The sequence below is a fragment of the Numida meleagris genome, chromosome 19, assembly GCF_002078875.1.
Source record: "Numida meleagris isolate 19003 breed g44 Domestic line chromosome 19, NumMel1.0, whole genome shotgun sequence".
Lineage (NCBI taxonomy): Eukaryota > Metazoa > Chordata > Aves > Galliformes > Numididae > Numida > Numida meleagris.
Window position 1 is genome coordinate 5,572,006 of NC_034427.1, and position 19,290 is coordinate 5,591,295.

The following is a 19,290-nucleotide window of genomic DNA, read 5'->3' on the forward strand; positions in this document are numbered from 1 at the left end:
AGATCCATCAATTCTGGAAAACATTATTGTATATTTGTAAATCATATATAACAATAATTCACAAGTTCTATTAACTATGCTGTTAATTCCAGCAGCACAGAAAGGGAGCCATGTGACCAGAATTATGGTAAATGTATAGCACAGTTGACCACAGCACAATGCTTCTCAGATTTACTTTGCATGGACAGATTAAATGCATAGCATAGTTGACCATAATACAACGCTCACCAATTTACTATGCATGGGCAGATCAATTATACTGTGCATTTGTTACACCCTTTCCCAGAGGGCCTCCAGCAAAGAGGAGCTGGCAGTGTGTTGCAGACACCAAAACATTTCATGCACCACTTGCCTCTGCCCATTCTCTTTCCTAAGCAATGGGAAGGGATGGGCTTACAGGATGAGTTCATTGTTCTCTTCCCATGTTGCACTCTATTTTCTTCCCTTCCCCCTTTATAAAATCTTATTTTCATATCACCAAACTGTAACAAAAGAACACTTTAAAAAAAAAATCAATTTGTAAATACGTAATAATACACACTAACTCCATGAAGAGAGCAGTACGTTGGCAGCATGCATTACCTGTTCTTAAAATATACATCCACATACAAGTCTTGTAATGACTTAGCTTGAAGTCTTAAAGACCATTTTATGCTGGTGGCTGCTAAAAGGAAAGGTTTCCCTAGTACCTGACTTGAAATTCCAAAAATCACGTTCATTTTAACGGAATCAGTTCTACAATCTCGCTTGCTGCGCAGGTGGGTGTGCAGGAAAGAGGAAACGAGAGTGAATGGTATATGGGAAGGAGTGAAAACGACAAACCCTTCTAGCAGTAGCTCACATTTACGCTACGTTAAAACAGCTAAGACATTCCAGAGTCATCTGAATGTATCAGGCATACTTCGTTCATACCACACAACCTCAGGGGAACACAACAAGAACAACACAATAGTTGCTACCAGTATGAAAAAGCCCAGAGTTGTGCATGAATACAATCTGAGAAATGAGTGTGGCAAATCAGCACAGTAGCAAGAACTCTACGTCCCTGACCAAAGTAGCTTGGGAAATTGCAGATGTCTGAAGACTCTTTACTCCTGTAGGCCCAAAACCAGTACTGCAGTGTCGCGTGATTAACTTCAAACCATGACAGGATGTTACAGGTCAGGATTCCTAAGATTTCTGCAGCTTAAAATCTGTCTCTTCCCACAAGATTACAAGATGATCTGTCTGAATTTCCTAAATTAAAGCATTCTTTCAATAGACCTAAAGAGACAACAAAACATTCTCCATAAGCGGTCCCAAGATGACCCAAGAGCCTTGACTTGACACACCTCTGGTTAATCCCATAGAAGATTAATGGCTTCTCCAAGGGTTTGAAATGTAAAAGAACAGTCAAAAAAGCACTCACCACTTGACACAGAGATTACACATTTGTTTGAGCAGTGGAGGTGCAGATATCCTATCCACAGACCTGCACCCACACTGTCCTTCAAACAGAACTAAAATAAAATTCAGCAGTTACAAAGGTCACTCCAAAAGTAATGCCTCCCAGTTATTTCCATAAGTACTACAACAGCTACAAAGAGCATAATAACACTGTATGCTGTGCTTGTAAAAATCTGCATGGCCATCCAGATCATGGCTTGTCCTCCACTTTGTTGTCACCACTGCTGAAACACACCGCCCGCTGCCTCACTGTGCTCACAGCCACTGTTCATTCTCCATGAACAGTCAACAAACATTGATGAATGTCAATGGAGCCATTTTTTCCCACACCGAGGAATTCAATCCCACACCTTTGTTTCATACGCACCTCCATGTCAGATGTCATTTTGTCACTGTCCCTCTGCTGCCATCTGTCACACGGCAACAAAACGGAACAGGACATTGGTGGGAAGGTTCAACCTCTACTGCCATCCCACCTGCATCGGCCTCTGGCATCACAGGCCAACATCATAAAACAGGAGGCATTACTTTCAAAGGAGGTCTCATGTACAGTATAGTATGAAAACTGACCTTTAGAGAAACAGACTGTATCTCCTTTTTCTCTCTTAAATTTAGTCTCTCTCTTGTTCTTAAATGTTTGTGCTCTTAAACATCAGAAAATTACTGAGATTATTTAGAAAAAAATTAAGTGTTAGAGAGGAGGATTTAAATAAATGTGTTATACATAGCTATAAAAGATACCTAAAACTCAGCTCTTCAGAAGCACATCCCATTGTTTTTCTTGATGCCATTTTTATGGCTTGCACTACATGACACTGAATGGTGGTAGTGATGACTGTAATGGTAATCCTTAAAATTCAAGTTTGTAAATACATGCTAAGAATTCACAGCAAGTTTACAGTAACTTTTCTAAAGCTGACAGATCTTTTCACCTTTGTACCTGCCATCAGTATCAGAATTATGCTGAAAATGCTGTAAGCAGTACTAACTTTCAAACACAGAAGCTTCGTTAGCCAAAGATTTCAAATGCAGTAACTCATGAAACAGGTATTTTACTACCCATAATGAAAATAAAATGAAAATTAAAAGCAGCATCAAAATAAGTACAAACAAGCATCTATTTCTATGAAAACAATAACTGTGTGATCAGGCAGACCACCATACAGAGTTACATGTTGAAGAGATTTCATTTTTGCAGGGCTTAGAGCTGCTCTTTCAGACAGCACGCAGTGATATCATGGACGCGTGTTATGGATGTGACACCCTCAGGTTGCAGATCAGAAATGACACTTGGATGTATGCAATTAAGTAACTAGATGAATACAATAAATACTTTGTATTCTTCTGGAAGCTACTCTTACTTCTTATTAAGATGAGTGAACACAGAGTAGCATATTCTAAGAACACAATTGAAATTTAAGCTTTGCCAGTTTCACTGTCAATTGACCAGAACAGCAATTAATCATTTAAAGCTTCCCCACTTGTACTGACAGAATTTATTTCAAAAAAATTCCTAAAATGTTAAGCTAATTTGTTTCATGCAAATTACATTAACGTGTCTGAACGAGGGGGGAAGGGGCGGAGGTTATTCCTGCAGGGATAGCTGAGGACAGAAAGAAAAAAAAGATTGCAAATACACAGGATTTATTGATACCTCACTAAAAGCACAAAAAGAACTTAGCTGCACCGTTTTGAAATATTCTATATTAACCTGAAGAGGTTTTTGGTTTTTTTTTTTCCCCAATCTAAATGAAATCCAGTTTTTCAAATTTCAGACAAGCAAATAAAATGCTGACTGTTCTGTTTAGGAAAATAATTCCTCTAGCAGTAGTACTTATTTGGAAAAAAGAAGTACATATACACTTTTTTTTTTTTTAAGCTGCTCTAATCTATATAAACTACCGAGAGCAATTAAAAGTTGCAGATGAACTACTGCACCTTGACATTTAACCAAGAAAAACTGACAGATATGGAAAACCACTCAGAACAGCCAATGCCCACATACACAGTTTAGATCTACATGAGGGAATAAACACATTAATTCAAGAATTATATATTTATGGAATTCATTTTCCCTTTTAATTAATAGAAAACAACAAAAAAAAATCACACTAATTTAAGACTGTAAGCACTAAAACTGAATTTCATCCTTAAGGTAATTCCTGTCTCTCCCATATCACATCTGTGAGCAGCATATCTAAATAATGATTTCAAAAAACTGCATTCAATAAAAATTTGAAAAAAAATATTTGCATGCCATTGCTGAATAAATAGCAGCTTTGTATAAGCACTCACCTATAACAGTCTCTTACTCATCGGTAGCTATGCTATTTATGCAGGCTTCTTAAAATGGCGTCTGACAGCACTGCACTGCCTCATTCCTGTACTGTAGTTAAAATGGTAGCAGTTTATTCAACAAACAGTAATAACAGTATCTCTTGTTTAAACAGCAGTGCTATATTCGAAGCAAGCATCTAAAGATCAGAAATGGTGAAGTATGACAGAAGGACACCTGACATCCAAACGTTCAGCTAAAAAGGCACGAGACGGAGTTTAGTGAAGTCACAGGTTACTAAGGAAATCACTCCATTTTAGATTCGCCCTCCAGTTTGAGCCTCTCATATTTTATGTATCCTCTCGTAGAATCTCCTGCAAAACGCTACATTTCTACTACTCAATTAAAATACACAAAATATTTTCTCAGCTATCTGTACACAGCAGCTTAAGCTAGTTACCTCTGCTACCGTGCAAAGCCAAAACATAGATATTTCAAGAACACTTCTGTTCTTTTTAAAGATCTTACTGTTGATGAGCGTACATTCAAAATAGTGCAACAAAAGAGAAAATCAGCAGTGGGAGGGAGACCCTTGGTGCCATGCAGTCCTCTGAAGACCATAAACTCTACAGCTGAGCTGAGGCCCAAGCAAGGCAGCCAGAATAGTTACAGATTTCAGAGGCCAAAGGCATAATTTAAGAACAATTATGTTTGAAAATAAATACTTATGCTGGCTACATTAAGAACATTAACATACTGCTACAACATAATTTTCATCTCACAGTATAAATCACAGATGCCACAACACCTAAAGGGTTAACCTGAAAATGACAAACAGGCATCAAATAAATAAAACTCAGTTTCTGAGCAGCCATTTCTAAATTGGACATTAACTCATGAATACAAGACATGCCTGTTGAAAAATACATTAAAAAATACTTCCTACATACAATTTCAAGGGTCAAACTAGATGGCCTACTACAATGGCTTTCAGTTTGTCGTTTGCAGACCCCTCACAGCCAGTGTACTACTTCCAAGGGGGCTGCAGGCAACAATTAAGTGAATCAATCCTGTTCTATTTGGCCTAAATTCACTATAAAGGGATTCACACATTCACGGGAAAAAGTTATGTTCAACTTTCACAATATTTAGGTGGCTCAAGTTAATACCCTGAATTACAGATGAAGAAGAGGGGAACTTTTACTGCGACTTATAACCCCTAGACCAGTAGTGCTGAATTGGCATGATTACTATGGAAAATTGATTAACACCCATCACTTTTCAGCTACTGGATCCACATGACCAACACACTTGGAAACAAAGCCAAAAAAAAAAAAAAAAAAAAAAAGCCAAACAGCAACAACAAAGCAGAAGTGATATCACAAAATGGAAGACAGGTCAGGAAGTACAGCCAATTGAAGTTCATGAACACTGATATCAAGGGCTAAATTGCTAATTCACTTGGCCTGTTTCTGATTTTTGAGCTTGAAGTCTCTTTCAGTACATGCTCCCTTAGTATAATTGGAGGTTTTCCCCTGCATTTCAATACTCCAGCCTGAAGATAGAGGGGAAAACATCACATTCAGAGTGGTTTATATTCTGCTCTTTTTTTTCATGCTCACTATGTTAAGTAGTGTCATTTGTTTAAAGAAATCGTTCATTTCTCCCTAGCGCTACTTAGCTTCCAACTAAAACAGTTTGCCTGGGAAGAATGAAAGAAGCATGGAGCTTTTAAAAAGCTACTGTTTTCATCATGGTTTATAGCCCAGATCACTCCTTTGTTTTTCCCACACTGCGTTCTTTGTCCAGCTAATTATAAAAGTAACAGGATGTTGGCACAAAATAATAATGGCTAATCGTGTTCGTCCTGGGCAATTCAAACTACTCGCTAGTAGCCAGAAAATTTAAAGTGCAATTATAACATTAACTGCTAGTTGCATTAGAATAGTGGCCGTTTAGTACAAGTTGACTAAAACACAGCTAAATTGCTTCATGTATGTTCTGTCTAAATGTGATATTAACAAGATCCAGTCCTGTAAAATCTTGGGTAGAAGGAATACGTGCTTCCCCCCCACACTCCCCGTGACTACCTCTTTAACAAAACACCATATTCCATCTGTCCTGAACAGCAGAAAAACTGCAGAGTGCTTCTTATTATGCAATCTATGAAAGTGAGTGATAACATCATACCTTGACAAAGCACCAAAAATACATGAAATTCTTCAGCTTGGCTGAAATTGCTTTACTTAGATGGAACAAAGATGGTAGAAATTTCCAGAAGGCCTTTCTCGGCCTTGCCACTGCAATTGTCAATCTTTAACCTACCCTGTGCTTCTATTGGCTCAAGCACTCCATGGAGCAGTGTGATTGGGCTGATCTGTAAAACAACACTGCTGTCTCTACCTTGCCTCAGACATCTTGCTGCAATGCAGACATTTATTTTTTGTGAACTATAAAAGAATTACATCCGAGTGATTAAAAATAGGGAGCTTCAGCAGACTCACGATGCTATGTTTCATTCCATGCACAAGGGCAGCTTATTCAAATATGCTTCACTGTCAGCAGCGTGTCTGGAGGTGCAGATTTGAAACAGATTCTAGTTTAACAAAACCTGTGGGAGCCATTTTAATACAAGCTTTTTGATTGCAGATCACTTACTCCTGCTTCCTCATATTAAACAAATATTACGTTGTGCAATTCCTGAGACTGAAAGTAAACTGCTAATGTGTATAACCTACTGTTAGGAAAATTATGTCCCAGCGTAATTTCTGTTTTTAGCAACTGAAGAACAAAAAAACAGAGTAACATCTTAGCTGCATTAGCACCTCTACGTATGCTGAAAAATGCATTCAAGTTGCATACAAAACTGCTATTACATGAAACTCAGTGGTACAACACAGCAGTGTTTCAGGTTGCAAATTGAACTACAGACACAATGTAATTTTTTTTTCGGGGGCTGGGGGGGGGGGGGATTGTTGAGCAAAGTGAGGTACTTAGTGAAAGATACTCACATAGGCAAACAAGTAACCACAGGAAAATGGCTATGTTACAGAATGCTCTCTTGGCAACCCTCTCCAGAATTTAACATGCAAGTGTACCTAGGTGCTGTCATTTTTAAAGCTACCTGAGCTCAAAGCTTCCTAAAATCATGAAAGTGTGTGAACTGCTAAAAGCAGGGCAAAAATGATACTGAAGCTCAAAAGAGCATCTTTCCACTGCCTTTGTGGTAATATTGGTGAACACTGAAAAACAGCTTGTTAAAACAAGCAGGAAAAGGTTACCATTAAAATCTTAATAAAGGGCAGAAAATGCTCCAAATCAGTCACAAACTGAGCAAGTTTATCTGATATTATACTTAGTATACTTTCAAAAACATATGCTCATTAGGTATTATTTACTTTACTTTGAAAGGTCACTTCATTGCTGAGTACTAGCACTTTCATCACACCTTACAAACCTAAGGAACAACCAAACTGCGCTTTACCCTTACGAGCATGGTAATTAAGGATCTACGAACAAACAGCAAGTAGAATATTTTTCACTGTCTGAGGAGAACAAGAAGTATAAGTTTCAAAATTTAGAAGCAAATTATCAAAAAAAAGCAGTGCATTCAAATTGGAACAGTTTACGCGTACAAGTCCCTTAAAATGGACGCTAAACAGATCGGATTTTTTACATGGTTAGCCACTAAAATCACTTCAGCTACTGGACTAACTGACCCAGTAAAAACAAAATGTTTGGAAAACTATTAAAAATGTTTAGAGTAGCATGCTGCTTACTTACCAACTGTTCAAGCACCCATCTCATTTTTCCAGTTAAGAAGATACAACAGGCTGGCAGATTTGGGAATTGATCAAAAAGGAATTTCTTGAAATAATTACGTAGCATTAAACCAAAAGTTAAAAAAAAAAAAAAAAGACAAAAAACAAGAACGAACAACATGTACTACTGTCATGAACCACAGATGATTTTATATCCTCTGGACTCCACAACACAGAACTGTGGCTGATACAGTGTAAAACAAAAAGGCACAGATAAAAGGTACATTAGTTTACTCAAAATATGTAAAAGAAGAAAGCTAACAGTTAAAAAACATTTTCCATAAAGAATCAGATTTGCAAACTGATGTACTGCTGCATTTTATTGAGCAGCAACCCATTTCCAAAATCTGCAGCATAAAAACTCCCTTTTAAAGGAACAAAATATTAACCATACAGTGTCCCTCGGAAAGAGAAACACATTGTATTAATTATCCCTGCAAGAAAAAGAGTTCAATAATCATTTTAAGCTAAGATAAGCTGCATAAAAAACATGATGCAACAGCACACCACCACCTAGGCCCAATATCTACAATCAGCCATTAGCAGTTTTTGCTGATGTCTAGGTTTTTTTAAATCCCATATTTTTTCAGAGATAACTTATCTTAGCTATTCCATTCACTGTTTAGAAAGGTAAACTTGCCTGTTCTTCTGTCTGCCATTATCCCTGCTTGACTCCCTGTAGGGCAGTTAAATGCATCTGCTCCCTAGCTTCCATTTTCTCTTCAGCAGGCATGTGACACAACAGACAATAGTGCTGGCAAACTGCTCAGAGACAGAAAGCTTCTTTGGAATACCAGGATCTTGTTAAATTCTAAAAACACCATCCTCCTGTGAAGAAGTAGGTATGCCAAGGTTTTGCCAGTCTGCAAAATAAAGCTGTGGCTAATGGCTACTAACCATGTGACCCAAGAAAGCAAATTTAAACAGTTTCAACTTAATAAAGTGCTGTGGTGTGAGTTTTGCACAACAAATCACAGAGAATCACACTCTCAACCCACAACTCATAGGTCTTAGAGAAAAAAAAATGTAAAAAGTAAGGCTTACCTCTGTGGATGCATTGTTAACACAGTGTTATGTCAATACTTATAAAACATGGAGGACAGGCTCTCAGTACTCAGACAGAAAGGGCTTGGCACTTCAGCTTGATGATCTGTCTTCCTAATAAAAGCTAATCCAGGATTGGCTACTTTGGTAAATCTGAATGTAAAGCTTCAGGGGATTGGCTGAAACACTTCCTGAGCGATTATCTTTGTGCAGCTCTGGCAAGCAGGAGCCATCCTGTGCACAGAGAAGACAGGCTAAGCTAGGCCCGTTTCAGCAAAAAAACTCGAAAAGAACTCCGAAACGCTCACTTCCCAAGTAAAAGACGTAGATTTTCAAGCAGAGGAAAGCGATCGCAAACTGCCTGCCTGAGCAAACGTGTCTCAGCGTGTCCCTGCTGAAGGCATTTGGCTATTTTAAACCTGAAGAAGGACCGAGTTCACCCAGGTCACAAAAACGATTCTTTACAAACAAAAAGCTAAATTCATTTTTCTGGTGTTCTCCACTGTGTTTCACACAGTGAAAGCAAGGCTACAGAAAGAGAACAAAATAAACTGAAAGTGCACATGCACAGGAGAGACGGACATTAAAAACTGAAAATTCTGACAGAATCCTCCAATCCCAGAATGTAAATACATTAACTCTGACCGCAGCAACCATACAATGACACTGGGATTCATTTTTTATTTTAGACAGTATGAGCCAAACCCTAGATGGGAAAAGCCTAATGTCTGACTTCTACAGCAAGTAATACACAACTAAAGTTACATTATCAAAGAGGGCTGTTGGCATTCAGTGCACACCCTCCCTGACTGTAAAAACGCTGCAGAGAAACGACCCAAACGATGGGGATGGCAGCGATGTGCACCCGCAGCCCGGGCCCCCCGGCCCCCACCCCGCGGCCTGCAGGGCTGCCCCCGCTGCCCGCTTCCGTGCTGCCGGCCGCAGCCGCCGCTTCCTGGCCGTTAACCCTGTCGCACTTGGCGCTTTTTAAGGCACGAGGCTGGCCCTGAAAAGCAGCAGAATCTCCACGTGGCAAACGATCGGTCTTGCTTTCACGAATATGGATTAATGTAGCTTGCTGGATTTGTTTTTGCATTGCCTTTTATCTTGTGTGAAACAAAACGAGAAAAGAGCACATAACCGACCCATGTGGCCAATGCCCAAACACTGTATTCAAAAATGCTGTAAGTCCTTTCCCTAAAATTCTGCAGTTTGACTCTCTTTCCTAATCCAGTGAAAGTGGGAGGATTTATCACTGTGCCAGCCAGGAAGGAAGTGTCAACTGCAGATTAATATTTCAAAGGCCATCTCTTCAGAAATGCTGCAGCAAGGCTTTGCATTTTTGTTCAGGATCGTGTGTCTGTATTAGGGAGCTAGGCTTTAGCATTCTGCTGCCATCAACAAATTACAAAGGAAATTATAGATGAAAAGGTGATTCTGAAGCATGCTGCATATTATCAAAGGGTTACTTATGCAAAAAGAAAAACTAATGGAGCTGTAGAGGGACAAACTCAGGATTAAAACAATAATTATCAAACACTGAGCTAAAACAACCTAAGCAAAATAAAGGTACTTCCAATACAAGATTCAGGATTGTGTAAAAATTATAGAAAACCCTCTGCCATTCAATCAAGGATGCAAAGTTCTGCAAACAGAACATGCACTTCACTAACTTAACCCCAGTGCTAATTATCCCAGAAACAATCACTATGAATAAAGGACACACCCCCCCCTGGCCTCAACCAGCTTCTTCCATGGTGCAACTACTTTACCACTCAAATCTCTATGCTTGAGAGCTGACATGACTCATAACCATGCTACTCAGTAAAATTAGTACTACTACTCTGCGTTACTCCATACTGAATTCAGATTATTTCTTGAGATATCACTGTCGAAGGAAAACCACCATCCTATCACCATGCTTACATTTTCGCGTTCCTGTGCTTTAGGTTGCAATAGTGGATTAACAGCCCAGAGTCTAAATTCTCATCTCGTAAGTAATTCTGGAGTCCCCGCTGGAAGCATTTTCCCTTTTTAGCTTTGGCAGCATTTTTCAGGGCAAGGAGCAGGAAAGGCTCATGGATTACACTGGCAGTTGGTTCTGTTTTAGGAATGTAGCAGAAATGACAGTGCAGCTATAAAGGGAATCGTACAGCCCACTGCAGCAGCAAGAACGCACTGGAAATGCATGATATTCAAGTGAACATTTGCATCAGTTTTAACAGTTCAGACCACTCCACACTGGTTTCTTTTTGAATGCATACTTAAAGTACTATGCCACTCAGAGATACCAACTGCCAATGCACAAATACCCACATTTTGATCCGTGCAGTAACTCTAAGAAAGGATTATCAGCCATTTATATTTATGCTCTATTACAACTTTGTTCCAATATTATTCTATTTATTAAAATAATAATAATACCAATGAAGTACAGCAAGGAAATAAAACTAAACACACTGAATTTGTCAAAGCTTTGTGCTACCCAAGACGTGACTCCGGGAACGCAGTAGCGCTGATAGTGACTGGGAACACTGCCAAAGTGACACGCTTGGACCGATCAGAGGGAATCAGCATGCAGCAGACAGGAGTAGAAGCAGCCTTAGCAAAGGCCTAAGGTCCTATTCTCTCGATTCAAGAAAATGGTGGCCCAAAAGCAAATGAAAAATTTGCAATTCTTCAGTCATTAGCAAAAACATGGATAAAAATATAGAAAATGTATCAGACCACTGCATTCAGCCATCAGGCACACTGCTAAAATAGCTATAATAGTTCTGCCAGAAATTAAAAGGGGAAAGCTTGAAATATCTTGATCTTCATTTTCTTGTCCATACATACCCTTTATAACTGGAGTTACAAGCCCAGTAATTACCACACAGGTACAGAAAAATGCAGAAGATTCTGTCAAATCACAATGAACCTATGCCCTGCTGCAGCTTGACCAATTCTTTTACAGAGGAGTGGTGAATTTTTTGGAGGGGGATGGGAAGGAAAGGAAAAGAAAACAAAGGATAGAGACAGGGGAAGCTAGAAGCTTTGTTAAAGCAGAAGAGAGGGCGGAGAGATTAAATTAGCTAGTATTTGTCCTTTTCAATGCCTTAAAGATGTTAGGGGGAAATAGGACTATGATGCAGGAAAGAAAAAAGGCAAAATGGAGATAAAAAAAAAAAGAAAGACAGAAAGTAGAAATACAGTCAAAAGGAAATTAAAAGACAACAATGTTACAAGTGCAACCTACTATATTTAGAGTTCTTTGCATAGAACTGCGCCCACTGTGTAGAATATTCTCCCCAGGAAGTACCACTGCCAAGAAAGACAAGCAGAAAAGAGTGCTGTAAGGAATTATAAAACTCAATTCATACTGGAAAGCCTCTAAATATAAATAAATGCCACTAAGAAAGAGATTTGTCTGTGTGAAAGAAGCAAGAGTTTTGAGACATATGCCCCTATTTAGGAAGCAGCAGATTATTCACAGCCCTCAAAAAATAAGTACCATGGGGTGAAAATAATCAGTGGCAGAGAGGGAACAGTAGAACAAAAGAAGGAGCTTTAAAAATAATGTTTGGAACAGATACACAAAAGGAAACGGGAAATATATTCTCCAAGGATAACCAAAACATAGGGGAAAGAAGTTGCATTTAAGGTCTCCCAGCTTGGCCCTGCATTTCCAAGTCATTGACTGCAAATGCTAATTTCAAGATTAGAAACATGAAACACTGTAATTCAGCACCTTTCCTTTAAAGAGGTGTGAGGGTTTTTCTTGTGTTCCCCTCCTCCCCCCCCCCCCCCCCCCCCCCCCCCCCCCCCCCCCCCCCATCTACTCACCTCTGGATCTACCAAAGTATCAGTAACTTCTTAAAGACCTGAGGACAAGACCTCCATCTGATGGAGAATCCAACAATAAATCACTGGAAAGATAATTCCTGAATTTTTAGAAACATGTTGGATGCTAGATTTACTAACCTGTCTAAGAAGGCTGGTAATTCTGAAAATTATCAGCAACTACTGGAGTATGCATTTATGCCAGCCAGGTAGCTGACACATTTGTAAGCTCAGAGGGCTTTGTGGCCAGATGCATGCATGCCTTTGTCCTGATGAACAATACATTTGTGTAGTATCATTTTTGGTTCCTGGATTACACTGATCACTTACTGTACATAGATAAAAATCTGGTCTTGTTTCTAATGCATACTGAATATCTGATGCATTATGAAAGTTTCTCTTGACAGCCTTTTTTAGTATGCTGTGAAACTGCCTCACGTACATTTCCTTCTAAAGGAAATCTCTATTTGTGTTTAATTATCTGCCAAAAAATACCTAAAAAAAAAAAGACAAAAAAAAAAGCACCCTTGAGCCCTTTGCTTTATAGCAGCTGTAGCTTTTAAAAGAAGTGCTACAGCCCATGTTATCTTAAGGCATAGGCCCATATATTTTACTTCTTTCACCCCTAGAGTTTGAACCACTCTCAAAGATTTCACAGCTGGGAGTATGGCTGTTGGATATCCTGTATAAAACAGGATTTTTGTCACCATATATTTAAATTAAGTGGTCTGTAGGAAACCCTAACAGATATAATTTATTTTCTATTTGATCTGCAGTGGAATACTTTTTTCAGTTAGCAGGAAAGCAGCTGTGGGACACATGCAGATATACTGCATATCAGACCTAAGGTAAATCCACTATGCAATTGAATTGCACCTGTGCAGCAAGCGGACTTATCATGCCTACTCTGTTCTAACATGGTAATGAATCCAATGCACTCACTACACATTCCAGGTGTGTGAGCGTGGGGATGCAGAAACCCCACATGAGAAAGAACTAGGTACAAAACTCTGAAAGAAGTCTGTGTTTTGCTAAGGAATTCTATTGCTCGAGTGTGAGACATCCTGCACGCAGCATTTAGTCTGACATCACATCCTTCCTAAGAAGATAAAGTCACAACTGTTAGGGAATAAGTATTTAGGATGGGGTCTAGATAATGCTAAATTGTGGTCTCATTACTGTGGTTTCTGTTTTTCCTTTTTTTTTCCCCTCTCACATTCAGGAATCACTTGGTTAATGTTTTAAAGCATAAGACTGAGGTTTTTTTTTTTCCTTCTATCACAAGATACAAGGATTTTTGTTGTTGTTTTGCTTATTGTTGCTGGTTTTTTTTTGTTTTTTGTTTTTGTTTTTTTTTGGTTTGTTTTTTTTTCACACAAAAGCTGATTATCCCACAGAGGAGTCCATCGGCTAAAGTTCATACTAAATATTTAAAATGATGAAATTACAAACATACAGTTAGTACAGTGATTTTTCCTCTCAGCTAGACTTATATTTCACCATATAGTGCTACAGATCTAAACCATATCACTCTCAACTTCTCTCCTGCTACTCCATCCATTGAATCTGCAGTCCAGCTTAAGCTTTAAGGCTCTGCATACTCACACATCTTTCCCATTCCTACCTGCTTTTCCAATTGCTAGATTAATCTCATTTTTCCAGTTTGCTTTTCATCAGTAAGGAGTTTCTTTTTCCACCACAAACTTGCAATACAATCTCTTTCACAAAGGCTTCACCCATAGTTTCACCAGTATTCCTAATTCCTTCCAACCACCGCACTCAGCTCAATCACACTTCTTGCAGACCTGTCTGTAGAGTTCCACAAAGAACAGGATCAGTAAAATGAATACTAATTTAGCCCAGGAAAACCATCCAGTCACCACAGTTCCCAACACTGCTGCATTAACACCTGTAGTGGTATGGCTACCAGAGCAGGAGAGGGCAGCCTGAGATAATTTAAAGGATCACTACAACTAAAAGAAATTTTTGTGGAGCTACATGCTCAAGCATCGGATCAACATTTTCACAGGATTTGCCTTATTAACTGTATTTTGTTCGTGCTTAGATGACCCTTTCAAACTGTTCTCACCTCCCCAACCTTGTGAAAAGGCATGAAGAAAAAAGTCTTTGAAATGTAGCGACATCTCTGAAGAGAAGAAACACATTTTACAGTTGTGGCAATGTCCGTGAAGCCACGTAAAGGACTTATCCATGATCAGCATGCATTTCACTCACATTATCTAACATCTCCATAAACAGTTGAATTTCTTTTGGCACCTTTACAAATTATTATTCTTCATGCACTGTTAGACTTGCAGACAGTGTTCACTAAGCCCTCCTTATGAGGTGACAGGAATGAGGACTTCACTGAAACCATGCCACTGTAAAGTTGTTTCTAAAAGGGAGGCTTACTGTAGAGAGATCTACATCCACATCAAATAACATACTGCTAAAAGAGCAGAAGAAGTCACACTGCATTTAACCACCTTGCCAACAACGCTATGAGATACAAGTATGTATGTAGGTTGCTCTGGAAGTAATGCTTCCATTTATTTCCATGGAAACCACAACAACTACAAAGAGCACAATAACGCTATTTGATAGAGAAAATTCTCAGCTACAAAACGCTCTTTTTCAACACAGTCACTACAATTAGCTGCGCATTTTCACCAGCCATAAACAAGAGCCTGCATGCTGTGCTCACTGAAACCTGCACAGCCATTTAGAACATGGCCTTTCTTTCACGTTGTTGTCACCACTGCTGAAATGCACCACCCACCACCTCACTGTGCTCACAGCCACTGTTTGGTCTCCATAAACGTTCAGCATGCATCTTGATGAATGTCAGTGGGTGCCATTTTTTCAGCAGGGAGGAATTCAATTCCACACCTTAGTTTCATGCACACTTCCATGCCAGAAGTCATTTTGTCAGACTGTCCCTCTGCTGCCATCTGTCACACAGCAACAAAACGTAATGGAATATTGGTGGGAAGGTTCAACCTCTACTGCCATACCACCAACATCACATTATGTTGTCGGCCAACATCATAAAATAGGATGCATTACTTTTGGAGCAGCTCTCATAAACTAGGTACACAAAGCAAGACTACTCTGCAAGATATTTTATTAAATGATCTTTGCTATGCTCTGTTTCTATAAAGCCACAATATCCTTATATTATAAGTGGACAAATGTCAGAGTTTAAGGAATTCAAAAGTGAGGCTGTATGCAACTGAACAAAAGTATAGAGGGAATTAATGTATTTCTACGACTAAGTTACCACAGGTCCAAAAAGAACTCAAGAAAATTGTCAGTTTGCCCCTGTGCAAAGCAGTATTCTGACTTCTTGAATAATAGCCTTGCTTAATCCTGGCTTTTAAAGATTTGCTGGAATATAACATTCCAGGCACTACAATACCAGCTTTAGAACAAGATGTGATGTTACTCTGCATTTCAGTGTCACTAGTCATTCAGGAAATACCAAAATATTTCAGAAGAAGAAAAAGAGAATGCTAAAAATTTTCTTAGGCAATGTTACACAACATCCATTCACAGGCTGTTGGAGGATATAATTAGTATTGCATCCCTTGTTCTACCACCCTCTCTATCTCAGCACCTCAGATTACAGTCTTGCATCTGACAGATTTTTATGTCTTCTCTGCATTCTGATCCTTCTTTCAATGGTAATGAGAATGCTTTGGAAAAACAACCAGTTCTGGACATTAGCACTGTGCAAACACTTTAACACAATAGAAGAACAATATCTAGGAAAAAAATTGCTAGCTGTTATAATTACATTCTGATTTTCATTGCATTTGTGTTCATCTTCATATGATGGTAGAAAAACATTTAAAATATGTAAGGAAAACCTGTACCAACAATTTTAAGTCTAAGGTACAAATCAAATCACACGATCTAAAGACTGACAAAAGAAATGTTTGAAACTAGCCTACCAAAATGATCTAAAGGAACACATTGTCTGTTCCTTGACTGCCCTGGTAGTCCCATACTTGTAAGCCTCACCTAGAAGGAAAAAAATAATTCATAAGAAGAATATGTTTTCTAAATCGCAGTTGTATCAAACCAGAGATATCGGTACACATGCCTGGGGCTCAGCTCTCAAGTAATGCCTTAGAATCTAAGTAAACAGGATCATTAAATTTATAGGAGCTTATTGCTATTGAAAGGGTTCTGTAATTCCCAACCCCATTCCCAGACATATATTCCCACTCCTTCCATTGCAGTGGATTTATTATTTGCGTAGATCTCCAGCGAGCCAGCTTTGCTTGCTTACTGCAGAAAACTGCATGCAACAGCAGGGTTAGACTCCAAGACACAAACAGCAGAGAGAGGGAGGGAGGGAGAGTGACCCTTTCAGCAGCCAGGGGCAGCTAAATCACATTGTCTGCGCTGCCCTTTCTTCCCTAAAGAAACTGCTATAAAAAGAAAGTCACATACAAATATTTGACAAATTCGGACTTGTGTGCTTTGACTTTTCAATGCTGAAAATCTCCCCACACAGCCCCTGCCATACATCTACAGTTCTGTGTGCTCTTAGTTCTTTGTGTTCCTGTAAGTAAAATGCCTTTCAGTACTTAGCCTAGGATCACAGAATACCCGAGTCGGAAGGGGCCCATGAAGATCATTGAGACCACCTCCTTGGTTATCTTTTTTTTGTACAAATCCCTGTACAAAACAACCAGGCTTGCCCTGAAACAACTTAAATCTCAAACCTTCATTTTGTGCTGTATTTGTTGTCAAACAATAGTTTCTAAAATTGGAGTTCTGAACTAAGTATCTCTAGAGCTTTGTATATAGTGTGCCTGAAATGTTCTTCACCTACTTTTGCATGTAACCTATTGAAATGGGATTCTAAAGCTGATCTGGATATTTCTGTAAGAAAAATACTTTAAAATAAACTGCTTTATACATAAATAAAAAGGATACTTTCCCCAAACTTTTAGTAAATGATTAAAAAATGATCTATTTCGACTTACTCGATAGGTTGCAACAAAATACCTCTACTATATCAATTGACCAAAACTGTTTTCCCTCATTTTTTATGCCAAAGGAAATGGTAAAATTTCAGATATTTGGCATTTTTCCTACCTTGTTTTCTAACTTTGGTAGAAATGCAGCATCCCCTAGTGTTCATTTATTTCACTGAAAAAAAAAAAAGGATGGTCAAATAATCACAAATTTAGAAAACGCTATTCAAAATATTTTTTGTAATAGCATTCAATATTCATTTCAAGATTTTGGCAAAGAGGCTTCACTGGTTTGCCTGACCATCACAAGAAGTCTGAGGGTGAAGCTTTCCTCATGCAGCAGAGATATCGATTGCTCTCCTGTACATGCTGTCCTACTGTAGCAGCATGAGGAGAGGTAGAGCATGTCTAAACCCATCCTGGTAACAAAACAAAGACCAAGGCCCACTCATCCTACGCTGACTTGTCTGATTCTTCCATCAGCAGTTGCCATTCTGAGCCTCCAAAACAAACCTAGTAGTTATGTACAACTGTTTCTTAGTGACGTAAGCATGGAACAGTCTGTCCTGCTCTGTGACAGAAGACAAGAACTTGGACACTCTTCCTCTGGCCACATTAACTGCCTCTTGTAAATTTAATTTCAAGACAAACAAGCTTGATGCAAAGTATTTGAAATCATCACTAGGTCTCACTCCATACTTATTTTTGCCATGTAATCTGTAGTTAAATATCCAGTCCTATGTAAACAAATCTTTATTGATGCCTCTTTGATCTCATTAGAAATATTTCTTCCCAATGCTAATATTTCCCTGGGTGTTGGAAAGAGCAAATGATGAAGCTGGGAAAAAATAAAGCAACAGAACTTAAATAAGAAAGTTAAGACTGTATGTAGTTTCTATTTCCTAATTCTTGGTTTTAATTTAATACTCTAAATCTCTAAATTTCCTTCAAAACTTTGTGGTTTATTGCACTTCAGGAACAATAAGGATCAACAATGGATTAAATCTTTATTTTTAACCCATTTTAGGAAACTTGCTGCTAGGTCATTCCACATCTAAGCAACACCAATGTAATATGTTGACACACTACTACATAGACATTAACTCAGTAGATTTCCAAGAAAGCACAATATATATTTATAAATATTGATCTGGTGAGAACAATATTTTTTTCTAGAATTCTAAAGAAGAGAGCTTTTCCACACAGATTAAAAAAAAAATCAGATTAAACAAAGAGTTTAATTTAAATTTCAATTATTTCCAGTCATTAGTTTTTCCTTGACAGACTACTTAACTTATCAATGCATTAATGAAATATTAGTCTTTGCATTGTAGGGTCATCTATTGAAATGTCAATTTAATAGCTTATTACATAAAACCCTAGGGTGAAATGCAGGTCCTATTATCTCCAGTGATGCCACAGTTTCACCCAGGATATTCATCTGTTTTTATAATGCATGGAAATTATAGTCTTTCAAGGACAATAAAATCTGTTTGAGGCAAATTAAAAATTATAAATGTATCTAAGCCCTTCTTGTGTCTACTGAGTAAACAGTGAACAGTAACAATTAATAGAAATGTTGACAGAAATATTAAAGGCAACCAGAAGTGTTTTTCCAACAGTCTCATATTTACTTTTGATTAGTCTGTTTTCTTGTATTACTGTTACTATTTTGCAATCCTCAATACCTTTTTACTCTGCCCATTTAATAAATGCTAAAAACATGGAAGGGAGAATAAAATAGTTTCCCCTTGTAAATGACAACGTAAATTTACTGTTGCTCAGACTTGACTGATCTATTTGGAATATAAAAGATGGGAAAAGGTTCAAAAAAACCGTGTGCATTCTCTCTCCCTTTTGAGCATAAACATCCAAAAGCATATTGAAACTCTGT

General features: G+C 38.3%; 1 protein-coding gene across 21 annotated transcripts in view; it reads right to left on the reverse strand.

Annotated features, from left to right (window-relative positions):
• Window positions 1-19,290, reverse strand: part of ZMYND8 (zinc finger MYND-type containing 8) — a 65,488-nt gene that overhangs the window by 43,178 nt on the left and 3,020 nt on the right. For 5 of the 21 annotated variants that reach the window (XR_002444350.1, XM_021417151.1, XM_021417135.1 and 2 more), the window contains exon 1: window positions 8,587-8,737. The exons of 2 other annotated variants lie outside the window; for them this stretch is intronic. Coding sequence is in view for 7 of the 19 variants with exons in the window: in XM_021417151.1 (XP_021272826.1) it covers window positions 8,587-8,600 (14 nt within the window). In the remaining 12 variants the exon portion in view is untranslated. Of the gene's footprint in view, window positions 1-3,741; window positions 3,761-5,911; window positions 5,995-7,504; window positions 7,565-8,182; window positions 8,369-8,586; window positions 8,738-17,517; window positions 17,572-17,697; window positions 17,882-19,290 lie in introns of those variants that run through there. 14 more of the 21 variants (XR_002444351.1, XM_021417145.1, XM_021417150.1 and 11 more) reach the window with 10 other exon arrangements.